Source organism: Cricetulus griseus, chromosome 2 (assembly GCF_003668045.3).
Source record: "Cricetulus griseus strain 17A/GY chromosome 2, alternate assembly CriGri-PICRH-1.0, whole genome shotgun sequence".
Classification (NCBI taxonomy): domain Eukaryota; kingdom Metazoa; phylum Chordata; class Mammalia; order Rodentia; family Cricetidae; genus Cricetulus; species Cricetulus griseus.
Window position 1 is genome coordinate 332905480 of NC_048595.1, and position 18255 is coordinate 332923734.

Genomic DNA, 18255 nt, shown 5'->3' on the forward strand with positions numbered 1-18255 from the left:
ATGCAGAGTGAAAATAAACTTCATGAGAGATTAAAGATTTTTACAAGGAAAACCTATTAAAACAGGTACATGGGCTTTAATGATCAAGCCCAAACAGCAGACTCTTTTCCCCCTTAGATACTCAAATTGCTGTTTTCAGGTATTTAGAAAAAATAACTCCAATTAGAAACCATAATGCTGGGACATTCTTTTCTTTTGATTTATTTAATTTGAATACATGTCCTGCCAACTATAAAACACTAGTGTGACCAACACACCAGAAATCCCAGCATGATCAACAAGTGCAGCTTTTGCACCTGTCAAGGGACACTGAGAAGAAGTAACTATTAAATGTCAGTCTTAATCCTCATCAGAACTGGAATCATCCTCTTGGTCAGAAAGTTCCGGCACTGGGAATCGAAGAATGGCAGCAACTCCCGTCAACTGGCCAAGCTGTTCCCCAGACACATGGAGACTAGAGAATATCCGAACCGTGCCTGCGTTATCTTTCACGCTGTCCACCAGCCTGACATACCGGCTCCGGGTGGCCACATCCTGATGCCGGAAGAGCTCATCACTGATGAGCAATGTGTCGATCGCCAAGGCTTCGTTGGCCCTCTCCACCTGCTTGAGTCCATAGAAGGCTCGGTCAGGTTCGTGCTGTAACATTTTATAGAAGTCATCCAAGGCTTTTACTTCTCCAGCAGCTTTCGTGTCTGAAAGGCGGCTAGCTACAGTAGGGTCACAAAGGGCCTCTTTCAGGGAGTACTTGTGTCCAGAGGAGGCGTGTACCTAGAATCACAATTATAAAAGACAAAGAATCTTTGAAAGTATCCGTTAATCAGCCCACAATGGCGTAAGACAAAAGCATGAATAAGGCCTTATCTATTTAAGGACTTCTGCAAAGGTTACCTTATAAATGTGGTAGACCTACACCGTTCTCTTTACTGATTCATTTATAATCCCAGTTAAATTGAGTTTTAGCCTTCTACTACTCTAAAACATTACGAACCATTCACACCAATCCCTCTGCCCACTCCTGAATTTCTCTGGGTAAGAGTTTTTACCTGAAGGAATTTGGACCGGTTTTCCAGGAGCACTTTGTTGTCAGTCTTCACCGCTTGCTGAAACATGTAGTCGCAGAACTGCTCTCGAACAAACCCTGGGCTGGCCACCAGAACGCACTTTACAACATCAAAGTTGATGTGGCGCTGGATGGCCTGGACCACCTGTTCATAGAATCTCTCCAGGGCCTTGTCATGCTGGGAGCAGTTGCCTTTCCGTTTCCTGGGTATGTTCACCTCCACCTTGGCACGGGTGAGGGTCATACTGGGTGTCACTAAGCAGACGTGGGCGAGGCCCTCCTGCATGACCACAGCTGCCACATCAGCGCTCCACGCTGGGTCACAAGCCTGCTCGATGCGCTCCAGAACCACACTGTCCCACTGTTTCTTGGCCAGGGTGAACTGGCGGTTGGGCTCCAGTTCGATGGTGTGGTAAGCTCCCATCTTGACATACTCATTCTCTTGGATATTGGTCCCCTTAACTCGCAGCTGGCAGGCTTGAGAGTCAAAGTCGATGGCCTCCACGCAAAGAGTGAGGGTGGTGCGGACGCGGTTGCTCCCGACGCTGCCCGTGGAGGACTCGGTCTGGACCTTGCGGATGGTGGAGGCGCGCAGGCTGTCGCCCACCTGCACCAGATTGTAGGTGTGCCACATGTCCTCGGGCTCCTCGGGGATGAGGGTGACCTGGCCCGCATTGTCCTTCTCGATGTTCTTCCTCACAAGCTTCATGACCTCGCCAGGGGCTCACTTCAAAACAGAAGGCGCCGAGGGGGGTCCGCAAGAGACACAGAGGCGCGGGTGGGGGTGGGGTCCTAGGCTGGGAAGGGGACAGGAGAGAAACACTACCTCTAACTCCTGCCAGCCCGGGACAGGCTTTCCCCCGACGCTTTTCTGAGCCTCGGCGCGCAGATCCACGCTGCGCGGCAGACCCCACGCTGAGCACACACAAGCCGGCACTTTCAGTCACCGGCCCCGCGCAAGTGGCTGACGCGGCGATCGCGCATGCGCAGCCCGCCTCCCGGCGCATGTCTGTCGTCCCTACCGGAGAGGCGGGCCCTATCGCTTACGCGCGCACGCAAGCGCAGTAACAGGAAAGACGCAGCCTAGCTGAAAGTCAAGGGAGGTGCTAAACGGCTCTGGCCGCCACTCTTGAGAATTAAAGCCGAACTCCGGGTGGCTGAGTTTTCCCACGCCTCCCTGTGTACGAGGAACTGCGGAGTGTGTGAGTGCTAACGTAAGTATCTAAACTGAGTTTGCCACTTTGCACTTCCTTCCCTGATGTGGAGCCAGCTTCCAAACTTATGTAAAAGTGAAAAGAGCCCACGAAAGTGCAGTGCAGACTTAGTCCCCGAAGTCCAAACTCTGCCTGGTCTTGCTCATTCCTTCCCCGCACTCAGACGTGACGCGCGCTTGTTGGCACTGGGATTCCCAGAAGCAGTTTCTAAGGACTAGTCACGTTCGGCCTGGGCTCAGCAACATGCCCAACTGTTTTCTGCGACGTTACCCTGTTTGGACTACCCAGTTAACCCAGATGTTAAAGGACAGAACCCAGAGAGAGCAGAAGCTATGCGTGGAATGTACCCCTGGTGGACCTCTGGGTGGCTTGACCTGATGTCCTGGGAATCCCAGAATCCAAAATTGGCAGTCAGCTCTCCAAGGCTCAGTAGTCTCTGAGGCGCTCAGTGTGGGAGCTGGCCTGCAATAGATTAGCGCTGATTCTCCCTGCCAATAACTGGCCAAAAGCTGAGGCTATGGTAAATTAAGATAAACTGATCTACTAACTATGACCGCCCTCCAAAGAAGAGCCATAGAATTGGTTGTAAAGAAAAAGAAAAACCTTACACACACACACCCTTTTTTTTCACCATGGCGATGGGAATATAGGAATGCCTCTTTCTTGAGTCTGTAGACAGTGGGAAGCAGAGAAGTCTTGAGCTCACTCATACTCTCACTGTGTTTTAAGTATTTTAAGGATCAAGAAGGTGCTGCATAGGCTCTTAATGAATGAAAGGTCTTCATTGGAGTACAATCAACTTTTGGAAATTTCAAAAACACTTTCCCACTCTTTCTTTTCTTATAAAGAAAATGCTACCCTAATTTGTAGAAAAGTAAAATGAAATTCTGAGAAAGCTGATGAATGTGTTCAAGAGCATGTAAGTGGCATTCAGATTCAGGACTGATGAACTACACACTGTTCCAGAAACCACTCATCTGTCTTCTAATCATCTGTGCAAATGCAAGTTACGAGCTGTTATCCCCTGCCATCTCCTTTAGCTGACGCCTTTACCAGTTCACTCTCCACACTCTGGGAACCAGCCTGTTTCTACCAAGTCTAGGTAATCATTGTTATTTTTGAGAAAGATTTTACTTCGGTTAAGAGGCCTGGCTGCTCTTCCAGAGAACCAGGGTTCAATTCCCGGCACACACATGGCAGCTCACAACTGTCTGTAACTCCATTTCCAGGGGATCTGACACCTTCATACCAATGCACATAAAATTAAGTTAAATAAATTATAAAAATGTTTAAAAATATGCATGCATTTACTTATAATTATATATGTAGAAAACCCACAATGACTCTAGTTTATATTTCATGATTCTTTTAAATTCTAAGGCAAGCATTTTTGAACTGATTTTTTTTTTTTTGGTGGGGTCAAATGAAGCCCAAGAATGTGTAGTAAAGGATGACCCTGAATGTCTGATCATCGCCCTGCCTTTATGGGAGTAGAGGCATGTACCACTATATCCCCAGATTTTTGTGAGGCTCAAATCTGGGGCATTGTAAGAATTCTGCCCACTGAGCTACATCCCCAGCTCTTGACTTCCTTTTACAATGTCAGTGCCCTCAGTGGTCAAACACATTACAATATTTCTCAAGGACTTAGTTTGATCTGAAACACCTGAAACAGCTTGACTAGCTAGGAACTTTTGTTTTTGTTTTGTAACTTGAGTTTAGTGTTGAGTGACCAGATACCCCTTCCCATATTTTATGTTACCTCTCATATATTTCTAAATCAATAATGATGCTGCTATTTTAGGTTATTGGAAGTTGTAGTTCCTAACTGAACTTAAATCCCAAATCTTTGCATTCAAGCCAAAGTGCTCTGTCCTTAAATGTTGCACTCTCGAGACACTTTTTTATTTCACCAGTAGAATAACTTTTCCATCCTAGGAATCTTTATACTGTAGCTAGTCATCCTGTTATCAATATTTCACTCTGTTTCTTGTGTCTATCTGGAAGGGGCAGCTGAAATGTCTCAGCCTAAAGCCACACCCATGACAATCTGAATGCATTATCTGGTGGTTTTTTAACTCGGGTTTTCTTTCTCATAGTTTCCTTCCATGGTCCTTGAAAAGTCTTTTGCCTGCAGTGTCATATGTAATGGAAAGCTAATCAGGCAGGGGTAAAGTGTGACATCCATCTTAACTTTCCAGACACTTCTTAACACTCAGACATGATTGCCCAAAGAAGTTCATTTTATTTTAAAGTAACCATTAAAAACTACTATGACTACAGATCATTCTATTTTTATTTTCCCCCAAAAAATCAAAATCTCAAGAAAAAAAAGATCATGATTTAGTTTTGCTGCTTGAAATTGTTATTTGTTATTGTTATTACTTTTGAAAATAGAATCCTTCAGACGAGTATTTCAAATTATATCTCATTTTTTTTATCATGTATATAGAAATCTTTCCAGAACAAGAAAAAAGTCACAGTTGTCACCTTCAAACAATTTGGGTCTGTTGTTTCTGGGATACTGCAAGTGGAGAACTGGGCTGGAAGTCAAGAGAACCGTAGATCTCACACTTTGTTTGTTTTCACTGTAACTTTTGGCCCACTTGGTCTGTTTGAAACTCAATTTCTTCTACTTGACAATTGAGGGAATTGGAGTCAGTCGTTGAAATTACAGTTGTCAAAGTTATGCTGTGTCAACTTAAGGAAACTAACACCTATGATATTTGTTTTCAGTCTTGTATACCCATTTAAATCTGACTCTTTCTGAAATCCAGTTTAGTGATTTGAGGTTGAATGTTTGAGCATCAAGAAATGGCATAAATTTGGCCCACAGGATATTGAAGTGGGTCTAAAGGTACCTGCTGCCAAACCTGAGTTGGATGCCCAGGCAGGAGAGCTTCGACTATGAAGCATTGTCCTCCAACCTCCACACTTGAACCCTGTGGCACACTTGAACCCCCACACAGGTCCACACAAAATAAATAGATGTAAAAAGGGGGGGGTTAGAAAAAGACACAGGACTTGGTAGACTCAAGTGGCCTTTTTTAGCTGGAGTCTGTCAATGTTGGTCTCTACACATTTCTGTTTTGGTTTTTTTCCCCATTTTATATTAAAAATAGATTGATCCTCTTCTCATATAGACAGTCTTAATGTTATTACAGGAATTTGCTAGTTGGTAGATTTTCAGAGTTCTGTAAACAAGGCACTCTGATAAATCTCTATGAATGCCTAGCTGGAAGCTAGAAATCAGAATCCCACAAGACTAAGTGTCAGAATTGATCTGACCAGCCTCCTACTGGAAATAACTGTCTTGGGTGAGTTCACTGAAGGAAAGCAGGCTGTGTGCAGTTACTTACTGTAACACATTTCCCAGCTGTGCTATCTAATGAAATGGTTCGTGTACCTCACTGTTTACTGATTTGGGATAGTTCCTATTAAAATAATATGCCAGGAATGGTTTGTATGACAGCAACAAGGATTCTGGGCTCTTAAAAGATGAGTATCATACTTGAATACTTGATGCCTAGCACTTTGTCTTGTTCTGTTATTCATTTAGATTGGGGGTGGGGGCATTGTTTATGGTTTTATTTCCCTTTCTGTCAAGACTTACTTTGCTAAAGCTGCCCCACTGTGAGTATATCTCAATATTACTTCTCTATGTCTTTTGTATCTTCCAGACCACAAGCTGCTGAAGGGCACAGACCACCCTCTTCATTCCCCAACACAGCTGATGAACATGGAATATATGGAAGAGTGAATGGCTATTCTTTAACTTAGGGTTTTTAACTTGACTGTCACTGAAATATTAAACATAGGAAACTGCTTTACATTTTGTGCTGTTACTAAAAATAAACATAAGATTAGACTTAAGTTAAACATCTATAAAACTCTTTCAGTTTTAAAGGTATCTGTACTTAACAGAGGAAAAGAGTGATTTTAAACACATCTTCCTAAGACAAAGTATTATAATATTTTACAAAATAAATGACAGTTGAATTTATTACACATGGTTTGACTGTGATCTTTACAGCAATATAAGCAGTGATAGCTCTGATTATGAATATCTGGGAACAAAGGCTGTCTTTATAAAGAAAATATGTCAATTTTAGGCAGTACAAAGGCTCCTGGTGACCTGTACAAGCAAAGTTAAGTGTGTGCCAGGGAGGGCTGTTCAGCTAATTATAGGAGAAAGGGGAAAGGGGAAATGGAAAAGGGGAAAGGGAAAAGGGGAAAGACTTTTCAAAGAAACTTCTTTTTCTTGCTACTTAATTTTCCCATTAACTACAACTACTAATGTGGCAAAGTCAACATCTAATGCTCACCCACCATTCCCCCATTGCCACTTTTGTGTGTTAGGGTGTGCATGTGCCATACACATGTGAACTAGTGCCTGTTTGTTTCTATGTGTCTTTGTAATATAGGAACATTTTGTCACAAAAGAGTATAATAAAATGTTGAATGAATATTTTAGGGGCTAAAGTCTAGTTAGTGAAATCACTCTCCAAATCATTTAGTTTGTATTAAGGCAATGTGAATATTTGGGATGTTGAGGCAAGAGGGTTGGGAATTCAGTCATCCTCACCTACATAGTGAGTTTGAGACTCATCTGGTCTACGTGAGATCTTGTACATAACAAATGTAATTTATAATAAAATATGAAAAACATCTTAGTAATTTGAACTAATGCAATTTAGATGCTCTATGAAAAATTAAGAATTGGAATTTATTTCAGTAGTTCCCCAATAATTCACACAGGAATATGTAGTTTTATTCCTGATATTTAAATTATCATTTTTTATTTATCCAGGTATGTTAGTTTTTTATAGAGCTCACGAGTTTGGAAAAAGCAGGTTTTGGACATGAGTGTACACATTTCTATTTTTCTTGAAATTTAACTGACAGAAAGAAATTAAGCAAAACATAGCTGACTTTTTAAAGTTTCCTTTTAAGTCACAGAAAAGATCACATTACAAATAGGCCCTTCATATACAGCCAGCGCTATCACTCAGGGGCATGCCAGAAAGTTAACAGTCTGCCATCTCTGGAGCCATTGATCCCTAGCACTCTCTCCTTCCTCCCAAAGGTAGGTGTTCCCAGGAGGTTCTGTTTGGGGGAATGGTAAGGCTGCCAATGCCAGAGGAACGATTATGCCTTCAATCAGATACAGGTTTGGCTGAGAAAACAACTGAGAAGAGGGACAGTGTCCATATCTGAGTCTAGAAGGGGTGTTGTATTAGCCTCTTTGAAATCTTAAGATGCAGTTTTCATGTTTATTTTTTCTTTGCTGTTTTGTTTTGAGAGAAGGTCTCACTATGTAGCCCCAGCTACCTTGGAACACATCATATAGACTAGCCTGGCCTGGAATTCCTAGAAACTGACCTGCTTCTGCCTTCTAAGTGATGGGATAAAGGGAATGAACTACCATGTCCAGAGAAGATACAGCTTGCAGATGGACAAAGAAATGTGGCAGAAATTGCCCTGGCAATAACTATGTGTTGATTGCAATCTTTAGATGTGTCTGTGTTTTCCACTTTAACATGTTGCTAATAGGATGCTGCTAACAACCTCACACATTAAAAACTTATTGCCTTCAGTGATCATATTGCCTAGTGTCACATAAAATACTGCAGTTTTCAATTGGTGGGTGAATGAAAAAAGGAGGACATGATTATTCATAAGCATGGGAGAGGAGAAAATGAGGAGGGGAGAGCAAGGAGACAAAGAGGCCATGAGGGGAAAGAGCCAGGTAACCAAAATGGCTGGATTATATAGGGAAGGGCAGCTAGGAAAAGGTAGCCCAGCCCCTGGGCTGGAGAAGTTTAGAGTAGAGGGTGGGTATGCCGGCCATAGCCTGTAACAGGTAAGGAATTGAGAGATACTGAGAGAACCTGGAGCCCAGGTACTCCTTGATATGGTAAATAGGCACCTCAGTTAGCCATTTGTCCCGAGTTTGAGACCTAATAGTGGTATTATCCATTCACTCAGATATAAATAAGGTTAAATATGGGCACGAATATATTTAAAGGGAGAGGCTCGTCTTTTTTATGAGTTTGTCTATAGTCCATTATTTTATAATTTACAGAGTAAAATGAGTCAATTATTCTTAGGTACCAAGGATAATAAAAAAAATACACAGTACTCAAAGAACATACAACAAGCTAGAAGACAGCTACATATTCCATTATGATGTCATATGCTGTAGTGTTTTATAGAAACAAAGATGCTGGGGCACTCTGGTGTCTGCAGAAGGAGACATAGTCCAACTCATTGAGTTGCTTGGGAATCACATTTGTGTGGTAGTTAAGGATCTATAGCAGAGGGAGGAACTGCTTCTGTACAGTCCCAGGGGCAACTTCAGAAGGGTTGACACACAGAAGTCTGAAAGAAGTTCAGAAATCTTGAGGAAAGGAATATATCCATCTCATTTGCATCTCTTGATGCTTTGCTGCACTTGTTTTGAGAGTGAATACAATTCTCCAGTCACAGACAGCCCTGAATAGGCAATCTGTTCTGACTTTAGCACTATGGCAATGATTCCAAAATATCTTTCCCAGTTGCTTAACATGAACGCAAACATATGATTTTGTGTTTCCTGAACCAGAAGAAAAGTTATTTAGAAAAGTGTTTGGATCCTAACTATCAGAAAATATATCAAACAACTTATTTATTCTATTACAATATTTTAAGGGGCACATGAAATTCAGTCAGCTATTAATCTCAATGGGACTTTTAGGGAAAGAGGAAGGAAGGCAGAGGAGCATCCATCTGCACAGATAAAACATCAGTAGCAATTAGATGTGGCTCCAGAGCTCAGGCATTTTATAGCTGAATTTGCTACACTATTTGCTTTTCTGTTTACTATGACTAAACATCTAACAGAGAGAACTGAATAAATTATTTGTTTTGTCTCAGAGTTACAAAGGTATCAGTCTACGGGCCAGTAGGTCACAATAGAACCACAGTTCACATCATGGTGGACACAAAGCAGTGGTGCTGGGGGCAAACTACAGTCCCCAGTGATACCTCTCTAGGGACCTCCTTCCTGTAACCACATAGCAAATTTCACAACCTCTCAATAATTTGTTGAAATTTATGTCCATCAGTTTATGTCCATTAAATTAGAACCTACATGATCTAATCATCTCTGGGAAATGCAGCCCTCAAAGACAATAGAGAGGTAGGTGTTAGTATTCAGACATCTGTACTGGCCTGCCCTTGGCGTTCTGACAGGAAACGCCGTCAGCTGCAGCCACTAAGAGCACCATCTGTGCATATTCACTACATTCCCTTTTAAAAGGGCCCTCTCTCTCTCTCTCTCTCTCTCTCTCTCTCTCTCTCTCTCTCTCTCTCTTTCTCTCTCTCTCTTATTTTCTGCCTGTCTTTTGCTTCCCCACCCTTCTCTCTCTGCTTCTCTTTTCTGCTGTCCTGTCCCCAGAGGCTGGTCTCCCCACTCCCCTCCCTTCTTTCCCCATTCCCTTTCCCTTAATAAAAAAAAAAAAAAAAAAAAAAACCTTCCACATGAGCTCTGTCATATGGCATCTTTCTCTTTTGAGCCACTTTTAAAATTAGGTTTTACTTATCTTAATATTGACTATCAATATTAGCATCAAGACCATTTGTCTTATAAATTTGTTACTCTCATTATCTTGTAACTAAACAAACAAGTCCCAATGGATTCATTATTGCCTTTGTCGATATCACAATGAGTAAGACAAATTTCCCCCAGTTTAGTAACTCCTACTAATACATGGCTGCCACTGGAGTTCATTCATTTGATTTGGATCAATGACAGACTCCCTGTGTTCAACCATCTCCTCACCGGACTTTGAATAGGAAATACTGGCTATGGGGGGAAAAAAAGGCTCAAAAGAAGACCCAGGCTTCTAGGCCAGAATCTAGGTAGGAGTGATATACAACTCAACCAGGAGCATTTCTAGAACCTGTTATAAATAAACTGAGGTGGAAGTGATCTTGTTTAGATTATACTTAAGGTAGAATGTGCTATCATCTAATTACGCTATACACGTAAAGATTATGGAAACAACACCTGCTTCATTAACTAGATATTTCCTTACCAGAGTCTTTTAGCCATTGAGTTTGCATTTTACTCACATCATTGATAGCAAAAGGAACATGAGCTTGTATTTAAGCTATGTTCACAGCAGGAAACTTGAGGTCAGAGGCGTGAATTGAAATAATTTGCCACTCATTAGCTGTGAGACTTTGGGTAAGTGCAATTAATCTTAGTACTTTTTGTTGGTTTTCATCTTCAGATTATGAAAGATGTGTATGTAAACTTTTACTTTTTCAGATTAGGGTAAAACATTACAAAGTTCTTGGCCCAGGGCCTTCTGTGTAGTAAGTTCCAGTATTCATCTATGCTGGTTATTGTAATCAACTATCTGGAAGGCTAACCATTTGAATATTTCCAATGATAGCAATGAGCGAAATGTTACAGGGAGAGGGAGGAGGTATACATTGCCTCTATTCCTTCTGGGCTGAGCTTCAGCTGTGATCCAGTTGTAGTCTACCTGTCACCACTGCGTTGATACAGATACCTCCTTCCGGTATTCAGGTTCCTCAAGGATTCTTTTCTGGTCTGCTGTTTCAATGTGATTTCTATCTATCCTTTCTTATCCTGAGTGCTCTACCATTATTGGTTCCCTTGAGGTGTTCCCCAGGCTGTCTGAAACTCCTTTCAGTTAAATCCTCTGTGTTTGCCATATATTACACTGGGTCTCTGACATGCATAAAACAATGAAAAGGACTTTGCTTGAATATAAATGAGAACATTTTTTTTCTTGGAAAATTGTTTAATATATATTGGAAGAAACTAACCCAATAAGTTGTAAATCCTTGGGAAGTTTGTCGGAATGGTGGTGGTTTGTTATGATATATGCATAGCTTTGAAAGCTGGAGAGAGTTTGTTTAGAAGGCAGGGGGGTAGTGGGGAAGGAAGGGTGGGGTTCTTTTCTAAATGCATTAAACAACAAGATCATATCCACAGTGTCAAGAAGAGCAAGAAGATTATGAGCAGTATAAGGAAATGTGACTGGATTTGATGGCGCTCTGTGTAAGGGAATAATAGTGGCCCACCAAAGATGTCCTTGACCTAATCCATGAACAAAAAGTAAATTACCTTAGATGAGAAAATGGATTTGGCAGTCGTAATTGAACAGGGATCTGGAGAGAGGCATGAGATAAAAACAGGGACCCTGGGCAGGTCAGGTAGACTTGGAGAAAATGTGACCATGAAGCAGAGTCAGAGAGGAAGACTGAAAAACTTCACTCCTAGCTCTGAAGACCTGCAGGTGGCCACATAAAGTGGAAAGCATCAAGGAAGCCCATTTTCCTCTAAGGCCTCCACAGGAAATGCCCTGGGAGGACCTTGATTTTATCACAGTTTCACTTAAAATCTACAGAGCTGTAAAACAGTAAATATCTCCATTTAAGCCAATAAATCAGTGCCAACTTGTTACAACAGTAATAGGAAAGGGACACAGGGCCCTGGATTTGGGCAGTCGGTTGAGAATTTTGGATTTTATCTGAGAGGCACCCATGAGCTACCACAGATGGTCTAATTAAAAAAGACACAGTGGATTAAAGGTTGGGAAACAGTTTAAGCTCTCCAGTATCATTCACAAGTGGGTATACCTGTAAGGCTTCAGATTAACTGAGGGTTCTATGAATTGCTGAGAGGTTTCCAAATATGAGCAATTGGTAAGAGAAAAGTCAGACCTGGGATCCTTAAGCCATCTTGTAAAATGGACATAAATACACTATACATAAGGAACCTGTCCTCCCTGCATCAATAACGCTCTGAATATTGTACACTAAAAAACTGAACATACTTTAGAAATACCTGCTGATTTTTCTCCTTTAATTCTCATCTTGGGTCCAGCAAGGCATGCTACACCAAGGTATACATGAAATTGTGCCCCTCTTGGAAAACTGTCATTCTTTAGTGAACACACAAACCTCATTTCTGCACTGACTGAAAGTTTGGTAAGTTGTAAAAAAGATAAAAAGAAAAGAAAGATGCAGCTTGAATAATTAGTAAGCAATTCAAATTTTGCAAAACAGCAAGACTGGATCTCTGAAAATTTGGGTTGGAAAGGAACCACAGGTCAAGCTTACATCAAGGGTCACAACAATAGTTAGTAGTTTAAACCACTCCCTGGCCTCTAGTGCTATTCAGAAGCTACAGCTGTTTGCATTATTGGTCATTTCCCAAGGAATGGGAAATGTGTAGATGCACAAACCCATAGTCCATCATTAGCTCCAAACACCTCTTCTCTATGAGAAAAGATGGGCTGCTGAGAATCCAGTCTTAAGTGAATTTAAGGTGTCTTGGTGTTTAGCCAGTTAACGAAATGTTGGGTTAACTGACCCTGTTGTTAATTGTTAATGGTGAAATAAACTAGTTAAGCAAACCAACAGTGAAAATGCCAGGCAATTAAATATCATGGAATGATAAAGACAACCACTACTTAAAGGACTAAGGAGGTGAAGATAATACGTTGCTTAAAGCTTCTATCACTTCACCCTACCACCAGTTCAGTTTCACCTCTCTAACTGGGAACCACTTCAGAAGCTGTGGCCCTGGTTTCCACTAACATTTGGAAAATCCAAAATGCTCCCAGTTTCTCTCAATTGGATATAACACTGCATTTCTAGGGTACACTGTCTTCTTAAAATACATTTTGTATTTGAAAGACTGCATTGTGGTATTTGGACACTAAACGTTTCTGTTTCAAAATGTTCTGCCTCTTGGGAACTAGTGTAGAAACGTCACATTGAGACAAGAAGTAGTTTTGCCTTGCATGCTTGTCTTTCCTTGTTCTGTAGCAGAAAAGGTCCTAAATATTAAACAGGAAGAAAATGCTATAAAGTTCACCACTGAGCAACCCTAGGGCAGGGACTTAGCATACTAATCAGGTGCCCCTCCCTGTCCCCCGCTAGTCTCATTTCCAAAACTTCAAATAACTAAAACACAGCTCACAACGTAAAAACAACTTTAATTTGAAAAACCCTCTTGTACTTGGAAAGTTCTAGGCACTGCCTCACTCACTCTTGGGCTGGCTACAAGCACTCCCTTCAGTCCTCTGACCTGGAGGGTATACCTGAAGGCCTCTCAGGTCTGTCTGACCATCTGCTAGGTGTATCACCTCTCACCAGAGACCCAACCAAGCCCCACCAAAGATGATCAGGAAAGCAGGGTCGCTCACCAGTGAGGAGCCAGTAGCAGGCTACAGTGACCTGTAGGCTGGCAGGGCGCCTGGGGACCATGGCTGGAGCGGCTACAGCTCCCTGGAGGTGCTGGTTCCTGGGCAGGAGCTGGCAGCAGCTGGGAGGACCTGGTCGCCGGTGCCTTGCGCTCTGGGTCACTCAGGCGGTCTCCGCGGGTGTCCAGCGGTGGCCCCAGCGGCTACAGCGCTCAACAGCTGTGGAGGAGTGATTTCCTGTGTTTTTGGTAGAATGCCTCTAAGCGCGCTCCACGCTTTTCACATCCCAGACGGATTGCCACATCTCCCCGCCCCTTCGCGCGCTGGTCTCTGAAATCTCACTGGCAGCCTCCCAGGCTCTATCCAAGACATGGACAAATAAAGCCAACTTCGCGGGACCGTGTTTAGGCTAAAGTCCACGGGCAGCAGCAAAGCAAACCTTAAAGGGACATCTGCCTTTCGCTGAGAGGGCGATCTTGCTTCATGAACGAAATCCCTAAGGTGGTGGAGGGCGGGGCTGGACTTTCAGGAGGGTGTCGCCAGCCTAGTGGCCCCGCCTTCGGATCCTCCAGACTTCTCTGCGGTCTGGGTAGGAAGGACAACTTTGAAAGTGCCCGGGCTTTTACTCCCTTTTTTCCACTGTGTCCAGCTTCTCAGAAAGGATCAGACCCGCAAGGAAGTCAGCTGGTAGAATAAACCCTTTTCTTGCCAGCAGACGCTTGGACTTGGTCTTGGGTCCGTCCCATCCCCAGGGCGTCCTCACCACACACAAGATCCACTGAGGGCTTTGCTTTCATTTGGGGAGAATTTGACTGTTTTAAGAGGATTCCCGATTAAAAGAAGTTGTAGATTATGGTTTTGTATGTGTGTGCTGGGGTAGAAGGGGCGGTAAAGACTATGACAAAAGGAAAGGGGAGAAACTAGACTGTTGTGGGCATGGAAGAGTGGGGAAGAAGGCTGTCTCCTTAGAAATGGAATGTGGGCTGTTTTGTCTAAGCTAAATTAGGTTGTTTGTACACTGGGGACTGACTCTAATAGAGAAGTCAAAGTACTGTTTCAGTTTTTTTCCTTCTTGTATGAGTGCATATTAAGTCAGTTCATGTTGCTTCTGTCTAGGAGAGGTGGCCCAGAGTTATTGGCCTTCCCTTGCCTGGTCACTCAAGAATCGTATTAGCGTCAAATACAACAAATATGCGCCGTTTTCAAGTGCCTTAGCACTTTTGAGAACTTCAGAGAAAGGAATGGATGGGTGGGTTTGTACTTAGAGTCCTTTGCAAAAATCAACCCAAGTCAGCAAATACCTGAACATCTCTGTCTAGCAAAAAGAGGACCAAGCAGAAGTGCCATCCGAAGGACTACCCATCTCCTCTGTCTAGAAGAGAAGGCAGACAGTAGGTAGAGGTAGCACAGGGATGGAGGGGCCTGGAGGAGCACACAGGTGGCACTGGGTAAATGCCCAATAGAGAAATACGGCAGCTCCAAGGAGGAAGGACAAATGTTATGGAAGTTTGATGATCAAGAATAGGGCAAGCTAATCAAGTGTGGTGACACATGCCACTCAGGAGCCTGAGGCAGGAGAACTGTAGATTAGAGAGGCAGCCTGGACCCAAGAGTGAGACCCTATCTCAAAAGCAGTGAAGGTTGAAGGTAACCTCATTACCATGGCTCGTTAATCCACTGGCAAGAGATTCCTTATCTAACATGTATTTCAAGTGACTATGTAGTAAACATTAAATATCACATTCTTACTGGTTTTGGTTTTCATGTCTTCTCTCAGTTCCAATTTCAAAATTATCCAAATACATAGAAAAATAGTGTTCTGTAGGATCAGAGTCCATTCACACCAGGCCTTACTTGGACTCTCTTACCTGCATTCAGCTCCTAAGAATGCATTTCTGGTGGACATTCCATGTCCCCTGTTTAGTCTGTTGTGTCTTCTGCCTCTCTGTATAATGCACTGGACTTTGCAAAATAATTAGTATTGATTAATGCTTGGGTACTTAAAAGTCATAGTAAATAACTTCCCAATAGTATTTCACCCCAATACTTAGTTTTCAAAATAAATCTATGTATGCATATATGCTTATATGCGTTTATATATGCACTTATACATGTAAATACAGACACATGTGTATAACTGCGTTTTACTAAACAGGACAAAGATTGAGAATATCTTATTATAACATAATGTTAAGGTATTTTTATAATATGATCAAGGTTGTACGTGAAAGCCTTTCCTTTCCTTGCTGGGTGCTAACTTGTACTTCCAATTTAAATATTTGTTCCTCCTCCAGGAGCTAGAAACTTAGTGTGATAAGATCACTACCAGTAGTGTTGCTATGTATGGCATGACTTTTTTTAATTGATCTATCTGTCAAGTCAATGTAAATGTAGAGGTTGAAAAGTAGCTATTGCTGGAGAATTGCTTTAGAATCCATTCCCATTTTTCTGAACTACCATAAACTTCTGAACTACCAAACTAATACAAATTGCTGTCAAACACACATACACTACTTTCCTTTGTTTACTCTGACTAGTAAGAAGACAGGCCATTGAATAAACTGAAGAGTAACAAACAGAAATAAATGCCTAGTCTTTTTTTTTTTTTTTTGAGACAGAATTTCTCTGTATTGTTTTGGAGCCTGTCCTGAAACTCGCTAGACTAGGCTGGCCTTGAACTCACAGAGATCCACCTGCCTCTGCCTCCCAAGTGCTGGGATTAAAGGCACGTGCCACCAATGCCTGGCTTGAAATGCCTAGTCTTAAAGAGCAACAATTCTATGAGAAGCCTGGGTAGGAAATGTTAAAGTAAATATTTTGCTATTTTAAAGGAGGCCTGATATGATCAGATCCCTTTTGAGTGTTTATAAATGAGTAAGAAGTTGAGGGCCAAAGTGATTAAGGATTTGTAAAGTTGAGTCTATGGAGTGAGGCCAGATAGTTGGTTCTGTGGTTTGAACAAGAATGGCTTCCATAGGTTCACATTTTTGAATACTTGGTCCCCAGTTGGTGGAGCTGTTTGGGAAGGAATGGAAAGTGTCACCTTGTTGGATGAAGTGTGTCACTGGTAGTGGGCTTTGAGATTTCCAAAGTCCCTTCCCGTGCCCTTCCCAGTTAGCTTTCTCTGCATTGTAATTGAGGAACAAGTTGACAGTTTCCAGCTACTGCTTAAGCTTTATGCCTGCTGCCATCCTCCCAATAATGACTGTCATGGGCTCTAACCCTCTGAAACTGCAACCCCCTCCCCAAAGCCTCTTTTTCTGTAAGTCATGGTGTCCAATCCCAACAATAGAGAGAGAAGACAGCTAGTGCTGCTGGTACATAGTCTTGAAAAACAAACACACATATCTTACTCTAAAGTTTATGTTGAACTTAGTTTAATACACTAGTATCACTTGATATAAACACATATTTATACTAAATAAGCTTATTAGTATATATTTAATATGTCAAATATATACTAAATGCATTTATATTAAATAAATGTTTAGTATAATACATTTAGCATAAATTTACTAAAGTTCTGGAGTTAGGTTTTATGGGCTCAAGCTCTGGAATCACAGTACCATAGCTGTGTGACATTGAAAAATAGCCTAGGTTTTCCGATGATGAGATTAACTCCTCCCCGTGAAGACTGATATGAAGATTATGTGAGGCAACCTACAAGCATTCCGTGCAGTGCTTAGATTGCATTAAGTGCTCATGACCTACTCAACATTCTTCTTCCTCACAGTAGAAGAAGTGTTATTAGGTCAACAGTAGAAAGTTAGGCAGTCCCTGTGTGTGATGGGCACTGAAGAAAAAAAATGCAACCTGATGGCCATCAGAAGTGGGTACTTCGGTACTTTAACTGCAAAAAATCTCCATCAGCTCCTATTATTTCTCAGATTGCCTTTGAAATGGATGTATATTAAAATACCAAATCACTATAATGTTGGCACAAATTTGCTTTTCAAATTAGCCTGCTGTCAAATGAATTTTTTTTAAACAAAAATAGCATGTGTCACTGAGATGAGGGGAATAGGAGAGTTCAAACAAGAAAGCCTTACACCATGGGTAAAGAAGTGCTCCCACCTGGAAGTGTTGCTTAATAACAAATAATTTAAAGTTTGCTCCATATTAAAAAAAAAAAAAACTCTAAGAAAAAATGTAAAATGTGTTTTGTTTTGTTTTTTTTTAAAGGGAAGGTCATGCTGAGCTATCAAATACTTTCTTTATGCTTTGTGCTAATTTTTTCTTTATTTCTCTGATAATTTTGTCCATGTCAATCACGATTCTGGTTACCTTTCATCCCCATCATTCTCTCATTCCTTCCCACTCTTGAAACCATTTAATCCACCAAATCCTCCCTATTCACTTTCCTATGTTTTTGTATGCATGACACACATTAATTATGTTAGCTGTATGAACCTGTGTGTATGTGAGTGTGCGTGTGTATGTGTGTGTGTGTATGTATGTGTGTATGTGTGGGGGGGGGAGGGGCGTATTTCCTGGGAAAATGGCAGCTTATCAATGGTTATACCACTGAACAAAAACTATTACCATGTCCCCCAGTAGTTTCCTTGACTGCCAGATTTTTAAGGTGCCGTCAAAATGTACCTTCATCTCACTCATTGCTCACTCTAAGGATTTGGTGTAAAATTGTCTAGATCTGCTTTTCGTTTTACAACGATTCCATAAAGTTTTAGATTTTATCATTTCAGTCCATAAGCAACCAGGGAAGTATTCCCCAGGGCAAGTGCAGTAATAC

At 41.8% G+C, this 18255-nt stretch overlaps 2 protein-coding genes and 1 long non-coding RNA gene across 3 annotated transcripts in view; 1 reads left to right on the plus strand and 2 right to left on the minus strand.

The window, feature by feature from the left end:
• Positions 1–14013, minus strand: part of Itga1 (integrin subunit alpha 1) — a 140701-nt gene extending 126688 nt beyond the window's left edge. Inside the window, exon 1 of the mRNA XM_027401425.2 lies at positions 13509–14013. Coding sequence (XP_027257226.1) covers positions 13509–13569 — 61 coding nt within the window. The 5' untranslated portion in view covers positions 13570–14013. The remainder of the gene's footprint in view (positions 1–13508) is intronic.
• Positions 176–2014, minus strand: Pelo (pelota mRNA surveillance and ribosome rescue factor). The gene is made up of 2 exons (XM_027401427.2): positions 1047–2014; positions 176–771 (listed from the first exon to the last, which is right to left on the minus strand). The coding sequence occupies exons 1-2, from the start codon at positions 1770–1772 to the stop codon at positions 340–342; spliced, it is 1158 nt and encodes a 385-aa protein (XP_027257228.1). The 5' UTR covers positions 1773–2014; the 3' UTR covers positions 176–339.
• On the plus strand, positions 2123–6156 carry LOC103160286. Its single transcript, XR_003482484.2, has 2 exons — positions 2123–2277; positions 5958–6156. It is a non-coding gene; the product is annotated as an uncharacterized LOC103160286 (long non-coding RNA).
• Positions 14014–18255: the final 4242 nt, after the last annotated feature.